This window comes from Oncorhynchus mykiss, chromosome 14 (assembly GCF_013265735.2).
Source record: "Oncorhynchus mykiss isolate Arlee chromosome 14, USDA_OmykA_1.1, whole genome shotgun sequence".
In the NCBI taxonomy this organism is placed as follows: Eukaryota; Metazoa; Chordata; class Actinopteri; order Salmoniformes; family Salmonidae; genus Oncorhynchus; species Oncorhynchus mykiss.
The window spans coordinates 27979407-27998499 of record NC_048578.1 but is presented as its reverse complement, the minus strand read 5'-3'; the positions used below and the strand labels follow the sequence as shown (position 1 = coordinate 27998499).

General features: G+C 43.6%; 1 protein-coding gene across 8 annotated transcripts in view; it reads right to left on the bottom strand.

The window, feature by feature from the left end:
• Positions 1-19093, bottom strand: part of LOC110489094 (glutamate receptor 1) — a 157831-nt gene that overhangs the window by 52469 nt on the left and 86269 nt on the right. For all 8 annotated transcript variants that reach the window (XR_005035968.1, XR_005035967.1, XM_036943242.1 and 5 more), the window contains exons 8-11: positions 17446-17550; positions 17112-17225; positions 6312-6518; positions 844-1292 (exon numbers count right to left, since the gene is read on the bottom strand). Coding sequence is in view for 6 of the 8 variants with exons in the window: in XM_036943242.1 (XP_036799137.1) it covers positions 844-1292; positions 6312-6518; positions 17112-17225; positions 17446-17550 (875 nt within the window). In the remaining 2 variants the exon portion in view is untranslated. The remainder of the gene's footprint in view (positions 1-843; positions 1293-6311; positions 6519-17111; positions 17226-17445; positions 17551-19093) is intronic.

Here is a 19093-nt window from a genome sequence, read left to right as displayed (position 1 = left end):
TCTTTCTGAAGACAGTGTAGAATAACTTCACGTCTTCATGAGTTCATCCTTTTTGGTTCTCTAGTTAAGAAGTATTTTAGTACCACTTCTGTCCCACTGTAAATGTGTAACGTACAACTAGTGTAACTGAAAGAGCAGGACTAGGGAACCGTCTCTGTTTGGGACTGGTGTTAAGTATTCAATGACAGCTGACTTAGTGTAAAGTGTTCTGTGAAGACCATTGATCATGAAAGAAGAGAACTTATTTACTCCTGTTTTATCTGACTGACTGACAGACAGAGGGACTCCCTGGGTGGGGAGTGTATTGGGACACACACACACACACACACACACACACAGGTCTCTATGAAAAGAGTCTTTATGCCAATGGCGCTTCCTGGTTTAAATGAGGGTTAAATATAAAACACATTCACTTTTTTAACTATTACACAACAACAATAACAAACCCTAAAAGTTGAAGACAAACAATCACAGGGAAGAGCGTTTATCAGAAAACATAAGCAACCTTTTCAACAGTAGTACAGTACTATGACCACGCTGTCAACTCCCTGGGATGATGCTCTGTCAGTCTCACTGTTTTATCTCACTCCATGTAATCTAAAGGTTCTCTAAGACACCATGTCAAAGTGGTACCAAGAAAACCCTACTGAATTGGGGAAAACCAAAAAATGTCAATACAATAATAGACTGGAGCTTGCAGGGGCGGACTGGGACACTAATTCAGCCCTGGCATTTTATCCGCACTAGTCAAATCACTGTGAGCGCCCCATTGTTTTTCTACATCAGATCTATCCATTGTATTTCTACTTCAGATCTACCTGTATTTCTAAGTGGGTTTCCTACCTGGGTGAGATGTCACATCCCTGCTGCATGAAGGCTCCCAGGGAGAACCAGAGAGAGTTGAAGATGCCAAACTCGTTGGTCTGTTCCTGATTCTGCTGGTTCTGGCCTGGCTGACCAGGGCTCTGCCCCGACTGTAGCCCAGCACCGGGCCCCGTCGGCTGGGTAGGGGTCTGGGGGTCGGCCCCCTCCTCATAGTCCTCTGCGTGCCACTCATAGGGGCTGAAGCGGCTCACCAGGAACAGGACCACACTCACACCGATGTAGGCGAACACGATACACATCCAGATCTCATAGGCCAGCGGGTCCAGGAAGGAGAAGACACCTGGTTTAGACTTGGTGGGCTTCTTGATCATGATGGAGATACCCAGAGACATGAAGGGCTTGGAGAAGTCGATCACCTCCTCTCGGACCAGGGTGATGGTCAGCGGGGCTACCGCCACGTCTGCTTTCTGGAGGAGAGAAGGGGTGAAGGGGAGGAACATAAGGATAGAGAAAGTAAGGGAAGGAGGGAGGTAGAGACGGAGGGAAGGCGACAAAGACGTAGAGAGGGAAGGAGGGGTGCAAGAGAGAGAGGTAGGGAAGGAGTGAGGGCAGGAGAGGGAAAGAGAGACATGTTAGAGAGGTAGGGAGGGGGAAAGAGAGACATGTTAGAGAGGTAGGGAGGTAGGGTGAGGGAAAGAGAGACATGTTAGAGAGGTAGGGAGGGAGGGAGGGAGGTAGGGAGGGAAGGAGGGATGCAAGAGAGAGGTAGGGAAGGAGTGAGGGCGGGAGAGGGAAAGAGAGACTTGTTAGAGAGGTAGGGAGAGAAAGAGAGACGTTTTAGAGAGGTAGGGGGGAGGGAAAGAGAGACGTTTTAGAGAGGTAGGGAGAGAGAAAGAGAGACGTGTTAGAGAGGTAGGGAGAGAGAAAGAGAGACGTTTTAGAGAGGTAGGGGGAGGGAAAGAGAGACATGTTAGAGAGGTAGGGAGAGAGAAAGAGAGACGTTTTAGAGAGGTAGGGAGAGAGAAAGAGAGACGTTTTAGAGAGGTAGGGAGAGGGAAATAGAGACGTTTTAGAGAGGTAGGGGGAGGGAAATAGAGACGTTTTAGAGAGGTAGGGGGAGGGAAAGAGAGACGTTTTAGAGAGGTAGGGGGAAGGAAACAGAGACGTTTTAGAGAGGTAGGGGGAGGGAAATAGAGACGTTTTAGAGAGGTAGGGGGAGGGAAATAGAGACGTTTTAGAGAGGTAGGGAGAGAGAAAGAGAGACATGTTAGAGAGGTAGGGGTAGGGAAAGAGAGACATGTTAGAGAGGTAGGGAGAGAGAAAGAGAGACGTGTTAGAGAGGTAGGGAGAGAAAGAGAGACGTTTTAGAGAGGTAGGGAGAGAGAAAGAGAGACGTGTTAGAGAGGTAGGGGGAGGGAAAGAGAGACATGTTAGAGAGGTAGGGAGAGAGAAAGAGAGACGTGTTAGAGAGGTAGGGAGAGACATGTTAGCAATAAATATTTGAGTTGTGCTGTCACCTTGACCCTGAGCTATACTCAAGCAGAGAAAATATTCAAAACAATAGAATATACCAAGCTGTATACAGATGCATGATCTTATTTTGAGCCAGTTTGCTATAGCAGGAAAATAATCCTTCAGCAACAGGAAATGTGAATTATTATGTGGTTATTAATGGGCTTTTTTGTAGGTACATTTTTCTTTTGGACAAATCAAGTCTGACATTTTAAATTGGAAATTACAAACTTTAGAATCCTTTATAAACCTTAAATACACTACAAGTTTGCATTTCCTGCTGTGCAGGAAAATTATCAACAACAAAAGAGTGATCAAATGAGGATCCTACATCTGCAAATAAAAACACTTTACTACATCTGGAAATAGAGCTAGATACTGTCCAGTGCAGTAGGTGTGCTGAAGGAGGACAACGAAGGAGAGAAAATACTGCAAATACTGCAAACTGAGTGTAGAAAACATTACAAAATGCTCTTTCCATGACATAGACTGACCAAGTAAATCCAGGTGAAAGCTATGATCCCTTATTGATGTCACTTGTTAAATCCACTTCAATCAGTATAGATGAACGGTAGGAGACAGGCTAAAGAAGGATTTTTAAACTTGGGACACAATTGAGATTAATTGTGTATGTGTGCCATTCAGAGGGTGAATGGGCAATAAAAAATATTGAAGTGGCTTTGAATGGGGGTATGGCAATAGGTGCTAGGATAACTGATTTGAGTCAAGAACTGCAATGCTGCTGTTTTCACACTCAACAGTTTCCTGTGTGTATCAAGAATGGTCCACCACCCAAGGACATCCAGCTAACTTAATACAACTGTGGGAAGCAGTGGAGTCAACATGGGCCAGCCTCCCTGTGGATCTCAATATCAGGAAGGTGTTCCTAATGTTTGGCATACTCAGTGTCTATACAGCATGAGGCTGTACACATACAGAAGTTTTGTTAAAACCTGTTGCGACTCTAGGGGGAGTATTTTCATTTTTGGGAAAGAAACGGTCCCGTTTTAACAGGATATTTTGTCAGGACAAGATGCTAGAATATGCATATAATTGACAGCTTAGGATAGAAAACACTCTAAAGTTTCCAAAACTGTAAAAATATTGTCTGTGAGTATAACAGAACTGATGTTGCAGGCAAAAGCCTGAGAAAAATCCAATCCGGAAGTGCCTTCTGTTTTGAAAGGGCTGCGTTCCAATGACTCCCTATTGAGCAGTGAATGAGCTATCAACCAGATTACTTTTTCTACGTATTCCCCAAGGTGTCTACAGCATTGTGACGTAGTTTTACGCATTTATGTTGAAGAATACCCGTAGGCGGATACATTGCGCAAGTTGTCACCTGATGCTCCCAGAGAGATTCTCGCGTAAAATACAGAGGTAGCCATTATTCCAATCGGTCCTACTGAAAAACGAATTGTCCCGATGGATATATTATCGAATAGATATTTGAAAAACACATTGAGGATTGATTATAAACAACGTTTGCCATGTTTCTGTCGATATTATGGAGCTAATTTGGAATATTTTCAACGTTTTCGTGACTGCAATTTCCAGGCGATTTCTCAGCCAAACGTGAAGAACAAACGGAACTATTTCGCCTAAAAAAATAATATTTTTGGAAAAAAGGAACATTTGCTATCTAACTGGGAGTCTCGTGAGTGAAAACATCCGAAGCTCATCAAAGGTAAACGATTTCATTTGATTGCTTTTCTGATTTCCGTGACCAAGTTACCTGCTGCTAGCTGGACAAAATGCTATGCAAGGCTATCGATAAACTTACACAAATGCTTGTCTAGCTTTGGCTGTAAAGCATATTTTGAAAATCTGAGATGACAGGGTGATTAACAAAAGGCTAAGCTGTGTCTCAATATATTTCATTTGTGATTTTCATGAATAGGAATATTTTCTAGGGATATTTATGTCCGTTGCATTATGCTAATTAGTGTCAAGCGATGATTACGCTCCCGCATGCGGAATGGGGAGTCACTAGAGGGTTTAACTAATCAGGAAACACTCAAATTCTGACCTTGATCCCCTGTAGACCCCGTTCTCCTCCCGTCACACCCACACCCATCTATCTCTCCATAGCATCACAAAGGCCTGTTCTCCTCCTGTCACACCCACACCCATCTATCTCTCCATAGCATCACAAAGGCCTGTTCTCCTCCCGTCACACCCACACCCATCTATCTCTCCATAGCATCACAAAGGCCTGTTCTTCTCACCTCACACCCACACCTATCTCCCATAGCATCACAAAGACCCCTTTAACAGCAGAGATCAGTGCCATGGTGTGAAATGGGTCCTCTTTGTTACAAATCCTTTTCCTATGGAAATTGTGTGTCTCTGTGGGCAGATTGCAGGTGCAGAGAAGGAACAGAACATTTCCAGTTGTTCTTCAGTTACGGTAAATAAACGTAACCTCCCCGTCACCTTCTCTCTCTACCAGGGATAGAGATAGAGGAGAGATAGAGGAGAGAGAGAGGAGAGAGAGAGAGAGAGAGAGAGAGAGAGAGAGAGAGAGAATGTTTCCCATGCCAATAAAGCCCCTTGAATTGAATTGAATTGAGAGAGAGAGAGAGAGAGAGAGAGAGAGAATGTTTCCCATGCCAATAAAGCCCCTTGAATTGAATTGAATTGAGAGAGAGAGAGAGAGAGAGAGAGAGAGAGAGAGAGAGAGAGAGAGAGAGAGAGAGAGAGAGAGAGAGAGAGAGAGAGAGAGAGAGAGAGAAATACAAAGATAAGTAAAGAGAGAGAGGTAGAGGGAGAGAGAGGAACAGAACATTTCCAGTTGTTCTTCAGTTACGGTAAATAAACGTAACCTCCCCGTCACCTTCTCTCTCTACCAGGGATAGAGATAGAGGAGAGATAGAGGAGAGAGAGAGGAGAGAGAGAGAGAGAGAGAGAGAGAGAGAGAGAGAGAGAATGTTTCCCATGCCAATAAAGCCCCTTGAATTGAATTGAGAGAGAGAGAGAGAGAGAGAGAGAGAGAGAGATGTAGAGAGAAATATAAAGTGGAGTGAGAGAGAGAGAGATTTGGCCCTAAACAGAGAGTACACAGCTGCAGAATAGCTGACCACTATGACTTACCCAAATTTAAGGAAAGCTTTGACTATGTACAGACTTAGTGAGCATAGCCTTGTTATTGAGAAAGGCCGTCGTAGACAGACCTGGCTCTCAAGAGAAGACAGGCTATGTGCACACTACCCACAAAATGAGGTGGAAACTGAGCTGCACTTCCTAACCTCCTGTCCAACGTATGACCATATTAGAGATACATATTTCCCTCGGGTTACACAGATCCACAAAGAATTCGAAAACAAACCCAATTTTGATAAACTCCCATATTTACTGGGTGAAATCCCACAGTGTGCCATCACAGCAGCAAGATTTGTGACCTGTTACCACAAGAAAAGGACAACCAGTGAAGAACAAACACCATTGTAAATACACCCCATATTTATGCTTATTTATTTTCCCTTGTGTACTTTAACCATTTGTACATTGTTACAACACTGTATATATACATAATATGACATTTGTAATGTCTTTATTGTTTTGAAACTTCTGTACAAGTAATGTTTACTGTTAATTTTTATTGTTTATTTCACTTTTGTATATTATCTACCTCACTTGCTTTGGCAATGTGAATATATGTTTCCCATGCCAATAAAGCCCCTTGAATTGAATTGAGAGAGGGTGTGAGAGTGTGTCCACTGCATCCTAAGCTATATAAATTGTTGATTGTTGGAAACTAATTTCCTGTGAAAAAAATAAAAAATTCTTTAAAAAGGACTACCATGTTTTGCAGATGGTATCAGAGAACATTATAGTGTCAGAAAGACAAATTGTGCGGTGTCATCGTCATAAAAATAGAATGTGACCAATATGAATGTTAACCACCTCCATAAATGTTATGAGCACTTACTAACTTTCTTATAAGCTCTAATAACCACCTTATCAGCACTCACCCCGTACACCAGCTCTCCAACCATGCCGTTCCACATCTTGGTCTCGGAGTCTCTGGCTCCATATTTCCCATCTGAGACCACCTTCAGTTTGTAGTGGTATCCAACGTGCTTGGCGATCTCAGCCGCTAGCTCCACGATGTAACCCTCGTACTTATCGTTCCCTGACAGCTGATCATGGTTCTTCTTCAGCATCACGTATGGGGATTCCTGTAGGAGAAGGAGGGCAGATGCACTCAGGGCTGGGGTCAATTCCATTGAAATTCCAATTTAGGGAGTACACTGAATAGTTTTTTTGACTCAAATTAAAATGGAATTGAACTCAAGCCTGGATAGAGTTCCAATATTTTTTATTTAACTACGCAATTCAGTTAAGAACAAATTCTTATTTACAATGACGGCCTAGGAACAGTTCTGCCTTGTTCTGTCTCGTTCTGCCTTGTTCAGGGGCAGAACGACAGATTTTTACCTTGTCAGCTCGGGGATTCGATCTAGCAACATTTTGGTAACTGGCCCAAGGCTCTAACCACTAGGCTACCTGCCACCACATTAAAGGTAATTATAAACCGGGTGGTTCGAGCCCTGAATGCTGATTGGCTAAAAGCTGTGGTATATCAGACCATGTATAGTACCAGTAGTATGACAAAAACGTTTTTTACTGCTCTAAATACTAGCGCTGTCCCCGACTAAAATACTGTAAATATTGGTTTACTGAAAGTGATTGGTCAAAATGTTTAAACGTGTATTTTTCCATATATAGACACACCCTTTGTGTTTTAATAAAATCAAATATATGCTTGTCTGTTTGATGAAATAAGACACACATTACTCAAGAGGGAAGCAGAGATCAAGATAACCAGAAGAGAAAAAAACCTGACCGACCATCCTCCTTCCGCTCCTGCTGGCTTTCGCAGATTCTGCCATTACTCTCCTGAAGTTGTGCATCGCCAATTTATCTTACCCTTTCTACCGATCTGCATGCCAGTTATGGTTTTCATATGCACGTTTACGTGGAACAGTTTCTTTTAATTTATAATAACGCCTTCGTATCTCAAAATCATTGTCATGTGGTTAATCAAAATTCTATCCAAATCTAAATAAAAAATTATACAAACCTAAAAAGTAACTTATATGTAACAATTGCCTAGAAAGCCAACAAGTAAAAACATTGCAGTCTGCAGGTAGAAAATATACTGATAAAAATAAATATACTATAAATCACATTCACTAAACATGGCTTGTCTGCACCGAAATTCAAACACTGTATCAACTTGGACCCACCCAAGGCTTGCTTTAGCGAACTTGCAACATTATGTCAAATATTCAGGGCCCTCAGTTTCCTGCTCCAGTGAGGTCGGGACAGATACAGCTGGAGGCTATTTTACGCAAGGAATAAGAGCTCATCAGGTAGACCTATTTTATTCCACTGGATCAGAGCATGACATTTTTCCCTTTCACGCTGAGTGGTTATCAAAAGGGAAAGAGCTGGAAAGATTTTACAAATACATTGAGGAACTATTGTCATTCTCAGTGGATGGAACAGACGTTGTTTGCTCGCTGTTTGAGGTGAAGAAAACATTACATTGAGAAGCTACACAGCTCATTAGTGGTGGTGCGTTAAGCCAATCAGAAATACTATCAGTTCCCCAAATGGGAACATTTATATGCCTACATTTGCATACAGGCCAGGTAGCCTATAGGTCTAATTGGTAATCAGATGCGTATCCTTACACAACATTGACAGAAGCGCTCCAAATTAAAGACAATGACTAATAATGGAATTAAATAAAACAAACTTGTTTCTCACAAATGTAGCATAGGTTGTGGGCTCTGCAAACAACGTGTCCACTCTGACAAGGAGAACGGTAAAATAATATATTGAATGCATTGACAGAAATGACCATAACCAAACAAACATTGTAGATTAGAAATGATAGAAATGAATAGTAAATGTAGGCTACTACTGGTGATATGTAATGGGGAATTGATAGACACTAACAATCAAGGCAAACACTTCACACATTGAAGTTATGAAACAATGAATGTGCACAAATTAGCGGGGGAGAGTGCTTTCTGGAGAGAGATGTGCATTGTGCAGCCACACTCCCCTTCTTGGACTGTGCCATCCCCGCGGCCTCCAGTATGGATCAGTCTCAGCCTCCACAATGGATTAGTTCACTGAGATGGGCTCGAATAAGACAGGTGCAATAACATTTTTTAAATATATATTGTGACTGCTCTACAACAAAAAACGTGCACCAAATACGTGCACCAAACAATCAACCAGTTAACAAATTGGGGTCAGCCCTACTAATTACGTTGGTAACCAGGTTATAATAGCAATATGGCACCTCAGCAGTCTCTGAGCCTGCCTGCCGGACCATTCTGCCTGCCCCTGACCCTGAGCCTGCCTGCCGGACCACTCTGCCTGCCCCTGACCCTGAGCCTGCCTGCCGGACCACTCTGACTGCCCTTGACCCTGAGCCTGCCTGCCGGACCACTCTGCCTGCCCTTGACCCTGAGCCTGCCTGCACCTTTGCCCCACCTCTGGATTACCGACATCTGCCTGACCCGACCCTGAGCCTGCCTGACGTCCTGTACCTTTCCCCCACTACTCTGGTTATCTACCCCTGCCTGCCTTGGCCTGTCATTTGCCTGCCCTGTTGCCGTTGTAAACATTGTTACTGCGACACAGTCTTCATCTGGGTCTTACCTTCAAACCTGATAGGGTGAACAGTGATGACAGAGAGTCTGGGGGTTGTAAAATAGGATCCTTATAGCAGTCGTAAGGGAAGACATGTTGCAGGAGGCAGTAGAATCACGTGCACAAGTTGTGCTTTTATTTAGGTCCACAGTTGACGATGGGGGTCCAGACGTTAAATTGACAATATATACAAAATTATAAAAAGTGTATGTTTACAAATGTATCGATAACTTCTTCATGAAAAGAAAACGGCTTGGAGCAGGCAAATTTGCCCATTCCATTCAGACTCAGGTCGGGATATCAGGCTCTCGTCAGTTTCCTCTCACAATAAGCAAGATTAATCTGGCAAAATAGCCCCAAAACAGGAGTTTGTATTATTTTAGGCCCTTAACTGGTATTCAATGTAAAATGCATAATCCAAAATCATGAATTAAATCGTATATTAGTAATTTTATAGAATGATCTTCTACCTCATGATTCTTGCAAATGTGTATGTGGACTTGAAACATTGTGCCCACTCACAGGATTGGAAATGGTAAGTGAAATGCAACAATATTGTACCAAAATGAAACAACATTTCTACAATGCTGATATAAACATTAAGGAATGAAATGTAACACTAGTTATTATTGTAAATTCACGTGGAATATAGATTTAACAGAAATGTAGGCTAGTTTATCATGGGGAAACATTAACAAACATTTAGAATGTGAAAACAAAAGCGCTCTGAAATTGCGAGTTTGGAGAGCGCACTAGTTGACTGTCTAGTGAGTCAATGGGATTACTACCACAGGGATTCCTACCCTATTCTAAGGAGAGGGAGATCAGTTCATTTGATAAGGAAGTACAGATAATGTAGCCATGGTTTTTATAATCAGAAATACACCATATACACAAAAGTATGTGGACACCCCTTCAAATTAGTGGATTCGCTTATTTCATTGCTGACAGGTTTATAAAATCGAGCACCATGCAATCTCCATTGACAAACATTGGCAGTAGAATGGACTTACTGAAGAGTTACTTTCAACGTAGCACCGTCATAGGATGCCACCTTTCCAACAAGTCAGTTTGTCACATTTTTGTGCTGTTATTGTCAAGTGGAAACGTCTAGGAGCAACAACGGCTCAGCCGCAAAGTGGTAGGCCACACAAGCTCACAGAACAGTGCTGACCAAGCCGCACTGCTTCTTGACACAATGCCCATCCAACCTGGAAGCCAGCCGCACCAATGTGTCGGAGGAAACACCGTACACCTGGCGACCTGGTCAGCGTGCACTGCGCCCGGCCCGCCACAGGAGTCACTAGTGCGCATCGTTAGGGAGGCCCAACCCTCCCTAACAATGCTGGGCCAATTGTGTGCCGCCCCATGGGCCTCCCGGTCATGGCCGGCTGCGACAGAGCCTGGGCTCGAACCCAGAGTCTCTGGTGGCACAGCTAGCACTGAGATGCAGTGCCTTAGAGGCACAGCGAGATGCACCACCCGGGAGGCACAGAGAGATCCTTGATGAAAACCTGCTCCAGATCGCTCAGGTCCTCAGACTAGGGCGAAGGTTCACCTTCCAAAAAGACAACGACCCTAAGCACACAGCCCAGACAAAGCAGGAGTGGCTTCAGGACAAGTCTCTGAATGTCCTTGAGTGACCCAGCCAGAGCCCGGACTTAAACCCGATCGAACATCTCTGGGGAGACTTAAAAATAGCTGTGCAGCAACACTCCCCATCCAACCTGACAGAGCTTGAGAGGATCTGCAGAGAAGAATGGAAGAAATTCCCCAAATACAGGTGTGCCAAGCTTGTAGCATCAAACCCAAGAAGAATCAACGCTGTAATCGGTGTCAAAGGTGCTTCAACAAAGTATTGAGTAAAGCGTCTGAATACTTACGGAAATGAAATATATCTGTTTTTTAGCAAACATTTCTACAAACCTGATTTTGCTTTGTCATTTGGGGTATTGTGTGTAGATTGGTGAGGAAAAAAATATTTCATTTTAGAAAAAGGCTGTAACAAAATGTGAAAAAAGTCAAGGGGTCTGAATACTTTCCGAATATCTGAGATTTTTATTATGGCATCGCCGTTGAGATCTTCTGTTAGGGATTTTTTATTCAGAAAATACCCTTCACATCACGTGAAAGATTTATGCGTTAGTGACAGAGAAGTGACAGAGATGTAACTTGTTGTGCCACAAACGTTTATGCAGCTGCTACTTAGACAGATCAAACTATAGAAAATAACACCTGGCAACCAGGTTCTTTATCATCGAATCCATAGGCCTTTCAGAGAAGGTAAATTATTCCGTTAAAATATTGGCACATCGAAGATCAATATTGGATGGATTTAATAGGAGCTCGTACCAGAACATACAAAAGTATCTGTCATATTTGCAAAGAGGGACTTTGGAATAATGTAATATCCATACACAGCCCTGAGGAGGTCAGACAAAAAATGTTACCAGCTCATAAAGTTTATCACCACTTTTCTCAAGATGAGACCATAGATGTGATGTATGCTTGATATATTATATTATTCAGGAGAATTTACAAAGTAGCAGCTAAACACAGCAATGGGATAGAATGGAGCTACTAAAGCCTTGTTCTATTGAGGATCTCTCCTGGGGAGGTATTTCAATAGGATGGTTCATGTTTGATCATTAAGCCACAAGCACGGTGGAATAATAATTGCTAATAGGCCTACGATTAAACCAAGAAAGATCATTAGACAATTGATCTTTATAAATCATTATATTATCACTACCATGGAGAAGACCTACAGTTAGCCAGTTACACAATTAGCTGTTTCATGATTACATATCATTAGACTGTATGGCCCTTCCATAACCAAGGAGTAATATTCAACCCAGAAAGATCATTATATTTGATCATTATGGAGGTGCCGCCTGTCGGTGAGCCTGGGGGTTCATTATGTGGACATCACAAAGACACCTGGTGAACCTGACACTGACAGGTTTATTAGTGGCCCACTGTGTGTGTGTGTGTGTGTGTGTGTGTGTGTGTGTGTGTGTGTGTGTGTGTGTGTGTGTGTGTGTGTGTGTGTGTGTGTGTGTTTGTGTGTGTGTGTGTCGGTAGAGCAGGCCATCACTGCCAGCCCACCTCTATTCTGAGGGGTTATCCTATTCCTGTTCTACCAGCCAGACAACCAATTGGACCTTTTCAGAGATATTGGACATCCTGGCAAGATTACAACTGACATGACACCTGAGGCCCTGTACTCACTCCTTTCTCTCTCTCTCTGTCTCTCTTTGTGTGTGTGTCTCTCTCCCTCTCCCACTTTCTCTGTCTGTGTGTGTCTCTTTCTCGCTCTCTCTCCCTCTTTCTCTGTGTGTCTCTCTCTCTCTTGCTCTCTCTGTCTCTCTGTCTCTGTCTCTGTCTCTCTCTCTCTCTCTCTCTCTCTCTCTCTCTCTCTCCGTGTGTGTATGTCTTTCTCACACACTCTGGTCTCTTCTTCTCTCTTTCTCCTGCTCCATACCAGGACATTTCAGGCAAACCCGTATTGAACAAACACAGCTAGCACATAACATTCTAATAACCATGTTTATCAGAGCTTGGTGAAAGTGTGGTTTTCCAATAGTTATTTTGCATACAACCTTTCCACACCGTTCTGGGAATGGTGCAGGATAGTTTTCTTTTCTTTGAATTTCATTACGTTAACAGAACCTTTCCTGAAAGTTCAAACATGGTTACATTTAATAACAATTTTGGTTGTGTTCGAGGAGCTTTCTCAACTGGTTTGACATTGGGAATGTTTCTCAAATAGTTAAGAAAACCACGTTCTCCTGTGGGAATTTCAATACGTCAGCATAACGTTTCCACCAGGGTTCTTCACGGTTAATGGTACACTGGAGGAAGTAGTGGAGGAGAGCCAATACCCACAAGTCGTTTCAAGCTGCAGTAGAGATTTAAGCTAAGACTGCGCTGAGCGCACAAATCCTTATTCCATATTTTATCAGCTGCTGTACAGGCCAGTTTTCCTCTGTGTGTTACAGTAATAACTGTCCCCTTGCTGGTTACGGATCAGGGGAAGGTAATCATCGCTACACACAGAGCCTCTAGGTCCTCTGGCAGAGCGACAGGACCCCAGGGAGGGAGTGGAGGGAAAGGTCGGTTTCAGAGCAGTTTGACAGGCTGCACAGACACACATACACACACACACACATTCCACATACACACACCACACACACACACGCACACACACCACTCACACAGACACACACACAAACACATTTGTGCACACACACACACACGCACTCACTCACGCACACACACACAGATAGCAGGTCCACTAGGACTCACTCTCTCACTGACCTATAATAGGTCAATAGACACCGGCTGCCACTCAGGCGGCGTACCAACACACACACACACAGAACACCATGGCTTTGGACAAATGCTTAAGAAATGCACCTGTTCTTCCTTCCATGGACCCTTTCTTCTTTCCTTCCTTCCTAACATCCTGAAAGCAGAGAGAATCAATGTCTTCTAATGCTTCCAGTTATATCTAATGTCTGATCGTTGATGAGGGGTTTTCAACGGCATGTATCCAGTCTACAGTGTAATAATTCCTCTTGGAAAGACAATTTAGTTGTAGTCTAGAGTTATGCCCACAGTAAACATAAAAAATAAAAAAATAAAAGAAGATTCCACTAAAGCAAATTCCAACTAAAAGCCAGCACATAGCCTGGTCTTAAAACAACATTTTGTCTGCCTGTGAAGAGGCACCAAGCCTTCCTGCTAGATTAAGGACAGTTATTATTTCCCCCTCCACACACGCACGCACACACGCACGCACGCACACACACACACACACACACACACACACACAGACACACACACACACACACACACACACACACACACACACACACACACACACACACGGCTTGCCTTTCCCCCTTCGCAGCTCTCGTCTTAAAACCCGGTTCTGCAGGACAGGCAGGCGGGTGGCAAGATGCTGAAATCCCTCAGCCCATTAACCTCTCTCCATGGAGGTCTACTGGAGGCCTGGGAGTCTGGAGGCCTGGGAGGTTTGTTCCATCTAGTCTTCCTGGAACAAACCTTAGCCCAGCTCCCTTCTCCCTGGAACAAACCTTAGCCCAGCTCCCTTCTCCCTGGAACAAACCTTAGCCCAGCTCCCTTCTCCCTGGATCAAACCTTAAACCAGCTCCTTTCTCCCTGGAACAAACCTTAGCCCAGCTCCCTTCTCCCTGGAACAAACCTTAGCCCAGCTCCCTTCTCCCTGGATCAAACCTTAAACCAGCTCCTTTCTCCCTGGAACAAACCTTAGCCCAGCTCCCTTCTCCCTGGATCAAACCTTAAACCAGCTCCTTTCTCCCTGGAACAAACCTTAGCCCAGCTCCCTTCTCCCTGGAACAAACCTTAGACCAGCTCCCTTCTCCCTGGATCAAACCTTAAACCAGCTCCTTTCTCCCTGGAACAAACCTTAGCCCAGCTCCCTTCTCCCTGGATCAAACCTTAAACCAGCTCCTTTCTCCCTGGAACAAACCTTAGACCAGCTCCCTTCTCCCTGGAACAAACCTTAGACCAGCTCCCTTCTCCCTGGAACAAACCTTAGACCAGCTCCCTTCTCCCTGGAACAAACCTTAGACCAGCTCCCTTCTCCCTGGAACAAACCTTAGACCAGCTCCCTTCTCCCTGGAACAAACCTTAGACCAGCTCCCTTCTCCCTGGAACAAACCTTAGACCAGCTCCCTTCTCCCTGGAACAAACCTTAGACCAGCTCCTTTCTCCCTGGAACAAACCTTAGACCAGCTCCCTTCTCATATCCCCCATACCACCCACCTGCCACCTCCCACTACCCAAAGCTAGAGGCCCTGGAGCCTATCCTCCATACCACCCATCTCCCACAACCCCCAGCTAGAGGTCCTTTCTGTGGGCAGGAGACACACACACACACACACACACACACACACACACACACACACACACACACACACACACACCAGGACTTCTGTTAACCGGTATTAACCGGCCCGTGGCCGTAAAAAAATGGAAAAGACAAATAATTTAAATGCCAAAGGTCAATTGTTCGGCAGAAGAATAGAAAAATCCCATTGCAAAATAATGTTCATTGTTGGAAATACCAGTCGACGTAAATAATGTGTTTTAGCATGCCTATTCATTGTTGGAAATACCAGTCGACGTAAATAATGTATTTTAGCATGCCTATTCATTGTTGGAAATACCAGTCAACGTAAATAATGTTTTTTAGCATGCCTATTCATTGTTGGAAATACCAGTCGACGTAAATAATGTATTTTAGCATGCCTATTCATTGTTGGAAATACCAGTCGACGTAAATAATGTATTTTAGCATGCCTATTCATTGTTGGAAATACCAGTCGACGTAAATAATGTATTTTAGCATGCCTATTCATTGTTGGAAATACCAGTCGACGTAAATAATGTATTTTAGCATGCCTATTCATTGTTGGAAATACCAGTCGACGTAAATAATGTATTTTAGCATGCCTATTCATTGTTGGAAATACCAGTCAACGTAAATAATGTTTTTTAGCATGCCTATTCATTGTTGGAAATACCAGTCGACGTAAATAATGTATTTTAGCATGCCTATTCATTGTTGGAAATACCAGTCAACGTAAATAATGTATTTTAGCATGCCTATTCATTGTTGGAAATACCAGTCGACGTAAATAATGTATTTTAGCATGCCTATTCATTGTTGGAAATACCAGTCGACGTAAATAATGTATTTTAGCATGCCTATTCATTGTTGGAAATACCAGTCGACGTAAATAATGTATTTTAGCATGCCTATTCATTGTTGGAAATACCAGTCAACGTAAATAATGTATTTTAGCATGCCTATTCATTGTTGGAAATACCAGTCGACGTAAATAATGTTTGACTGGTCCTGCTTATCAGTCTATAGGTTAATTAGCATCATTTAGTGGAATTAAATTGGCACGTGTGTATATTCGTTATGTATCTTATTTATCACACGCTCACGACATACAGATACAGAAACTTTGAGCAGAAAATCTGTCAGACAGCACGGGAGCTGCTGCTACAGCATCTCAAACAGAAAATGCACAGGTTTCACCAGCACGTCTCACACCACGTTGCAATGAGCCGTAGGCCGTATGCATTTTGAAAACATACTTCATTGTTGGAAACCTGAACATTTACTACATATTATGAGGTTAAGACTCATATTATGACTTGCTTCAGAGTATCCTAGCCAAAAATCAGACCATATCCGTGGAGACATTTATTTTATATAAACTTTATTTCATTGTCCAGTATCCAAAGGCACAATCTGAGTCATATTAGCAACCCATGCTAGTTGATGCAGCTTAGAGCCCCCCCTTTCTACATTTATAACTGATCATTTCATCTCTTTCACATGAAACCGCTCGCTTTTGACAACAGTGTTTTCCAGCTAACTGCAGTAAGGGACAAACATTCGCTGCACCTACAATGTGAAGAAATAATAGTTTATCAACATTTTAAGCCAAACGTTCTGATCTATTTGGGGTGGCAAGTAGCCTAGTGGTTAGAGCGTTGGGTCAATAACCCAAAGGTTGCTGGATTGAATCGCCGAGCTGACAAGGTAAAAGTCTGTCGTTCTGCCCCTGAACAAGGCAGCTAACCCACTGTTCCCCGGTAGGCCGTCATTGTAAATAAGAATTTGATCTTAACTGACTTGCCTAGTTAAATAAAAAAATACTTTTTAATATACATTGCTTTAATGTAGCCTAGGACTACTGGATCTATCATCCCACAACTGTCCCAGAGTGTTCGGAATAGGCTCTCTTTCTCTACAAGCTGAACAATAGAATAGGTCAACTTCTCTACTATAGGGATAGTAGATTGACATAGGCTAGTGCTTTTGCTGTTCGTTACTCATCTTTTTGGGTGAGGAAAAGGAAATGGGACTGTTATTCTAACGTTTTCAAAATGAAAATGATGCCGGTCATATGTCCGGTGCCAACGGAAAACATGGCACACGCACACACACACGCACACACACACGCACGCACGCACGCACGCACACACACACACACACACACACACACACACACACACACACACACACTGACCAGGATGGTGGTAACTATGTAGGTCCTGTTCTGTAGGCCGTAGCTGCTGTCGTTGCTTCCTCTCATGAAGGTGGCTGTGCTCACATACTTCTCGTCCTCGTTCCAGTAGCCCACCTGATTCACATACAAGATAAACAGGCAAGTGAAAAAACTGCCGGGCCATGAAGGAAACCTTGATTTGATCTGATACTGTACTGATATAATATGAGACTGCAATGAAACACTACTGGACATGAGTCCTCACACTTGACATCAAATAAGATCCTATAAGGTCCCATTAGATCCCATTAGATCCTATACGATTCTATAAGATCCTACAGATCTCATGACCCACCTTCTTAGGTCCAGAGGGGGCTAGCTCCATGACACTGACGGTGAAGTTGGTCCTGCGTCCTTTCTCATTGAACTGGATATGACCTGTCAGGCCATGGATACGCACCTAACACACGGGGAGGGACAGAATGAATAGAGCATCGATAACACAGAGACACAGGAAGCAGTTACCATCTAGGTCTTTAGGTGTAGGACTCATAATAAAGTAGTATTCTATTAGCCTCATTGACAGGAAACATCATCTGGAGATCTGTTTCTTCAACTGCCTTGTCTGGATGTTCATTGGAGCATGTGTGTGTGTATTATGTGTGTGTGTGTGTGTGTGTGTGTGTGTGTGTGTGTGTGTGTGTGTGTGTGTGTGTGTGTGTGTGTGTGTGTGTGTGTGTAGCTGGTATTGTGTGTGTGTGTGTGTGTGTGTGTGTACACTGATTGTACAACACATTAGGTAAACATTCTCTTGCCATTACAGACTGACCAGGTGGATCCAGGTGAAAGCCATGGTCCCTTATTGATGTCACCTGTTAAATTAACTTCAATCAGTGTAAATGAAGAGAAATTGAGACATGGATTGTGTTTGTGTCAGCCTCTGAATGGACAAGACAAAAGATTTAAGTGCCTTTGAATGGGGTATGGTAGTAGGTGCCAGGCACATCGGTTTGTGTCAAGAACTGCAAAGCTGCTGGGTTTCTCACCCTTAATAGTTTCCTGTGTGTATCAAGAATGGTCTTCCACCCAAAGGACATACAGCCAACTAAAGGAAGCATTGGAGTCAACATGAGCCAGCATCCCTGTGGAAAGCTTTCAACACCTTGTAGAGTCCATGCCCCCAATGAATTTAAGTTTAAGTGTGTAGCGTTTGTGTGTGTGTAGTGTGTGTTCAGTGCAGCATGTTAGTGTTGGAAGAATGATGGGTTTAATTGAGCGAGCGGAACATCAAACTCCTCTCTGCCCTCAGGCAGATGTCTGCATTCACTCGGACCAGATGACAGCTAGACATAGCCGCGGAGACACTATGTGTGTGCCTGTGCGTCCGTGCGTCCTGTACTCCCTGTATATAGCCTCCACGTTGACTCTGTACCCCCTGTATATAGCCTCCACGTTGACTCTGTACCTGTACCCCCTGTATATAGCCTCCACATTGACTCTGTACCTGTACTCCCTGTATATCGCCTGCACATTGACTCTGTACCAGTACCCCCTGTATATAGCCTCCACATTGACTCTGTACCTGTACTCCCTGTATATCGCCTCCACATTGACTCTGTACCTGTACTCCCTGTATATAGCCTCCACATTGACTCTGTACCTGTACTCCCTGTATATCGCCTCCACATTGACTCTGTACCTGTACCCCCTGTAAATAGCCTCCACATTGACTCTGTACCTGTACCCCCTGTATATAGCCTCCACGTTGACTCTGTACCGGTACCCCCTGTATATAGCCTCCACATTGACTCTGTACCAGTACCCCCTGTATATAGCCTCCACATTGACTCTGTACCGGTACTCCCTGTATATAGCCTCCACATTGACTCTGTACCTGTACTCCCTGTATATAGCCTCCACATTGACTCTGTACCTGTACTCCCTGTATATAGCCTCCACATTGACTCTGTACCTGTACCCCCTGTAAATAGCCTCCACATTGA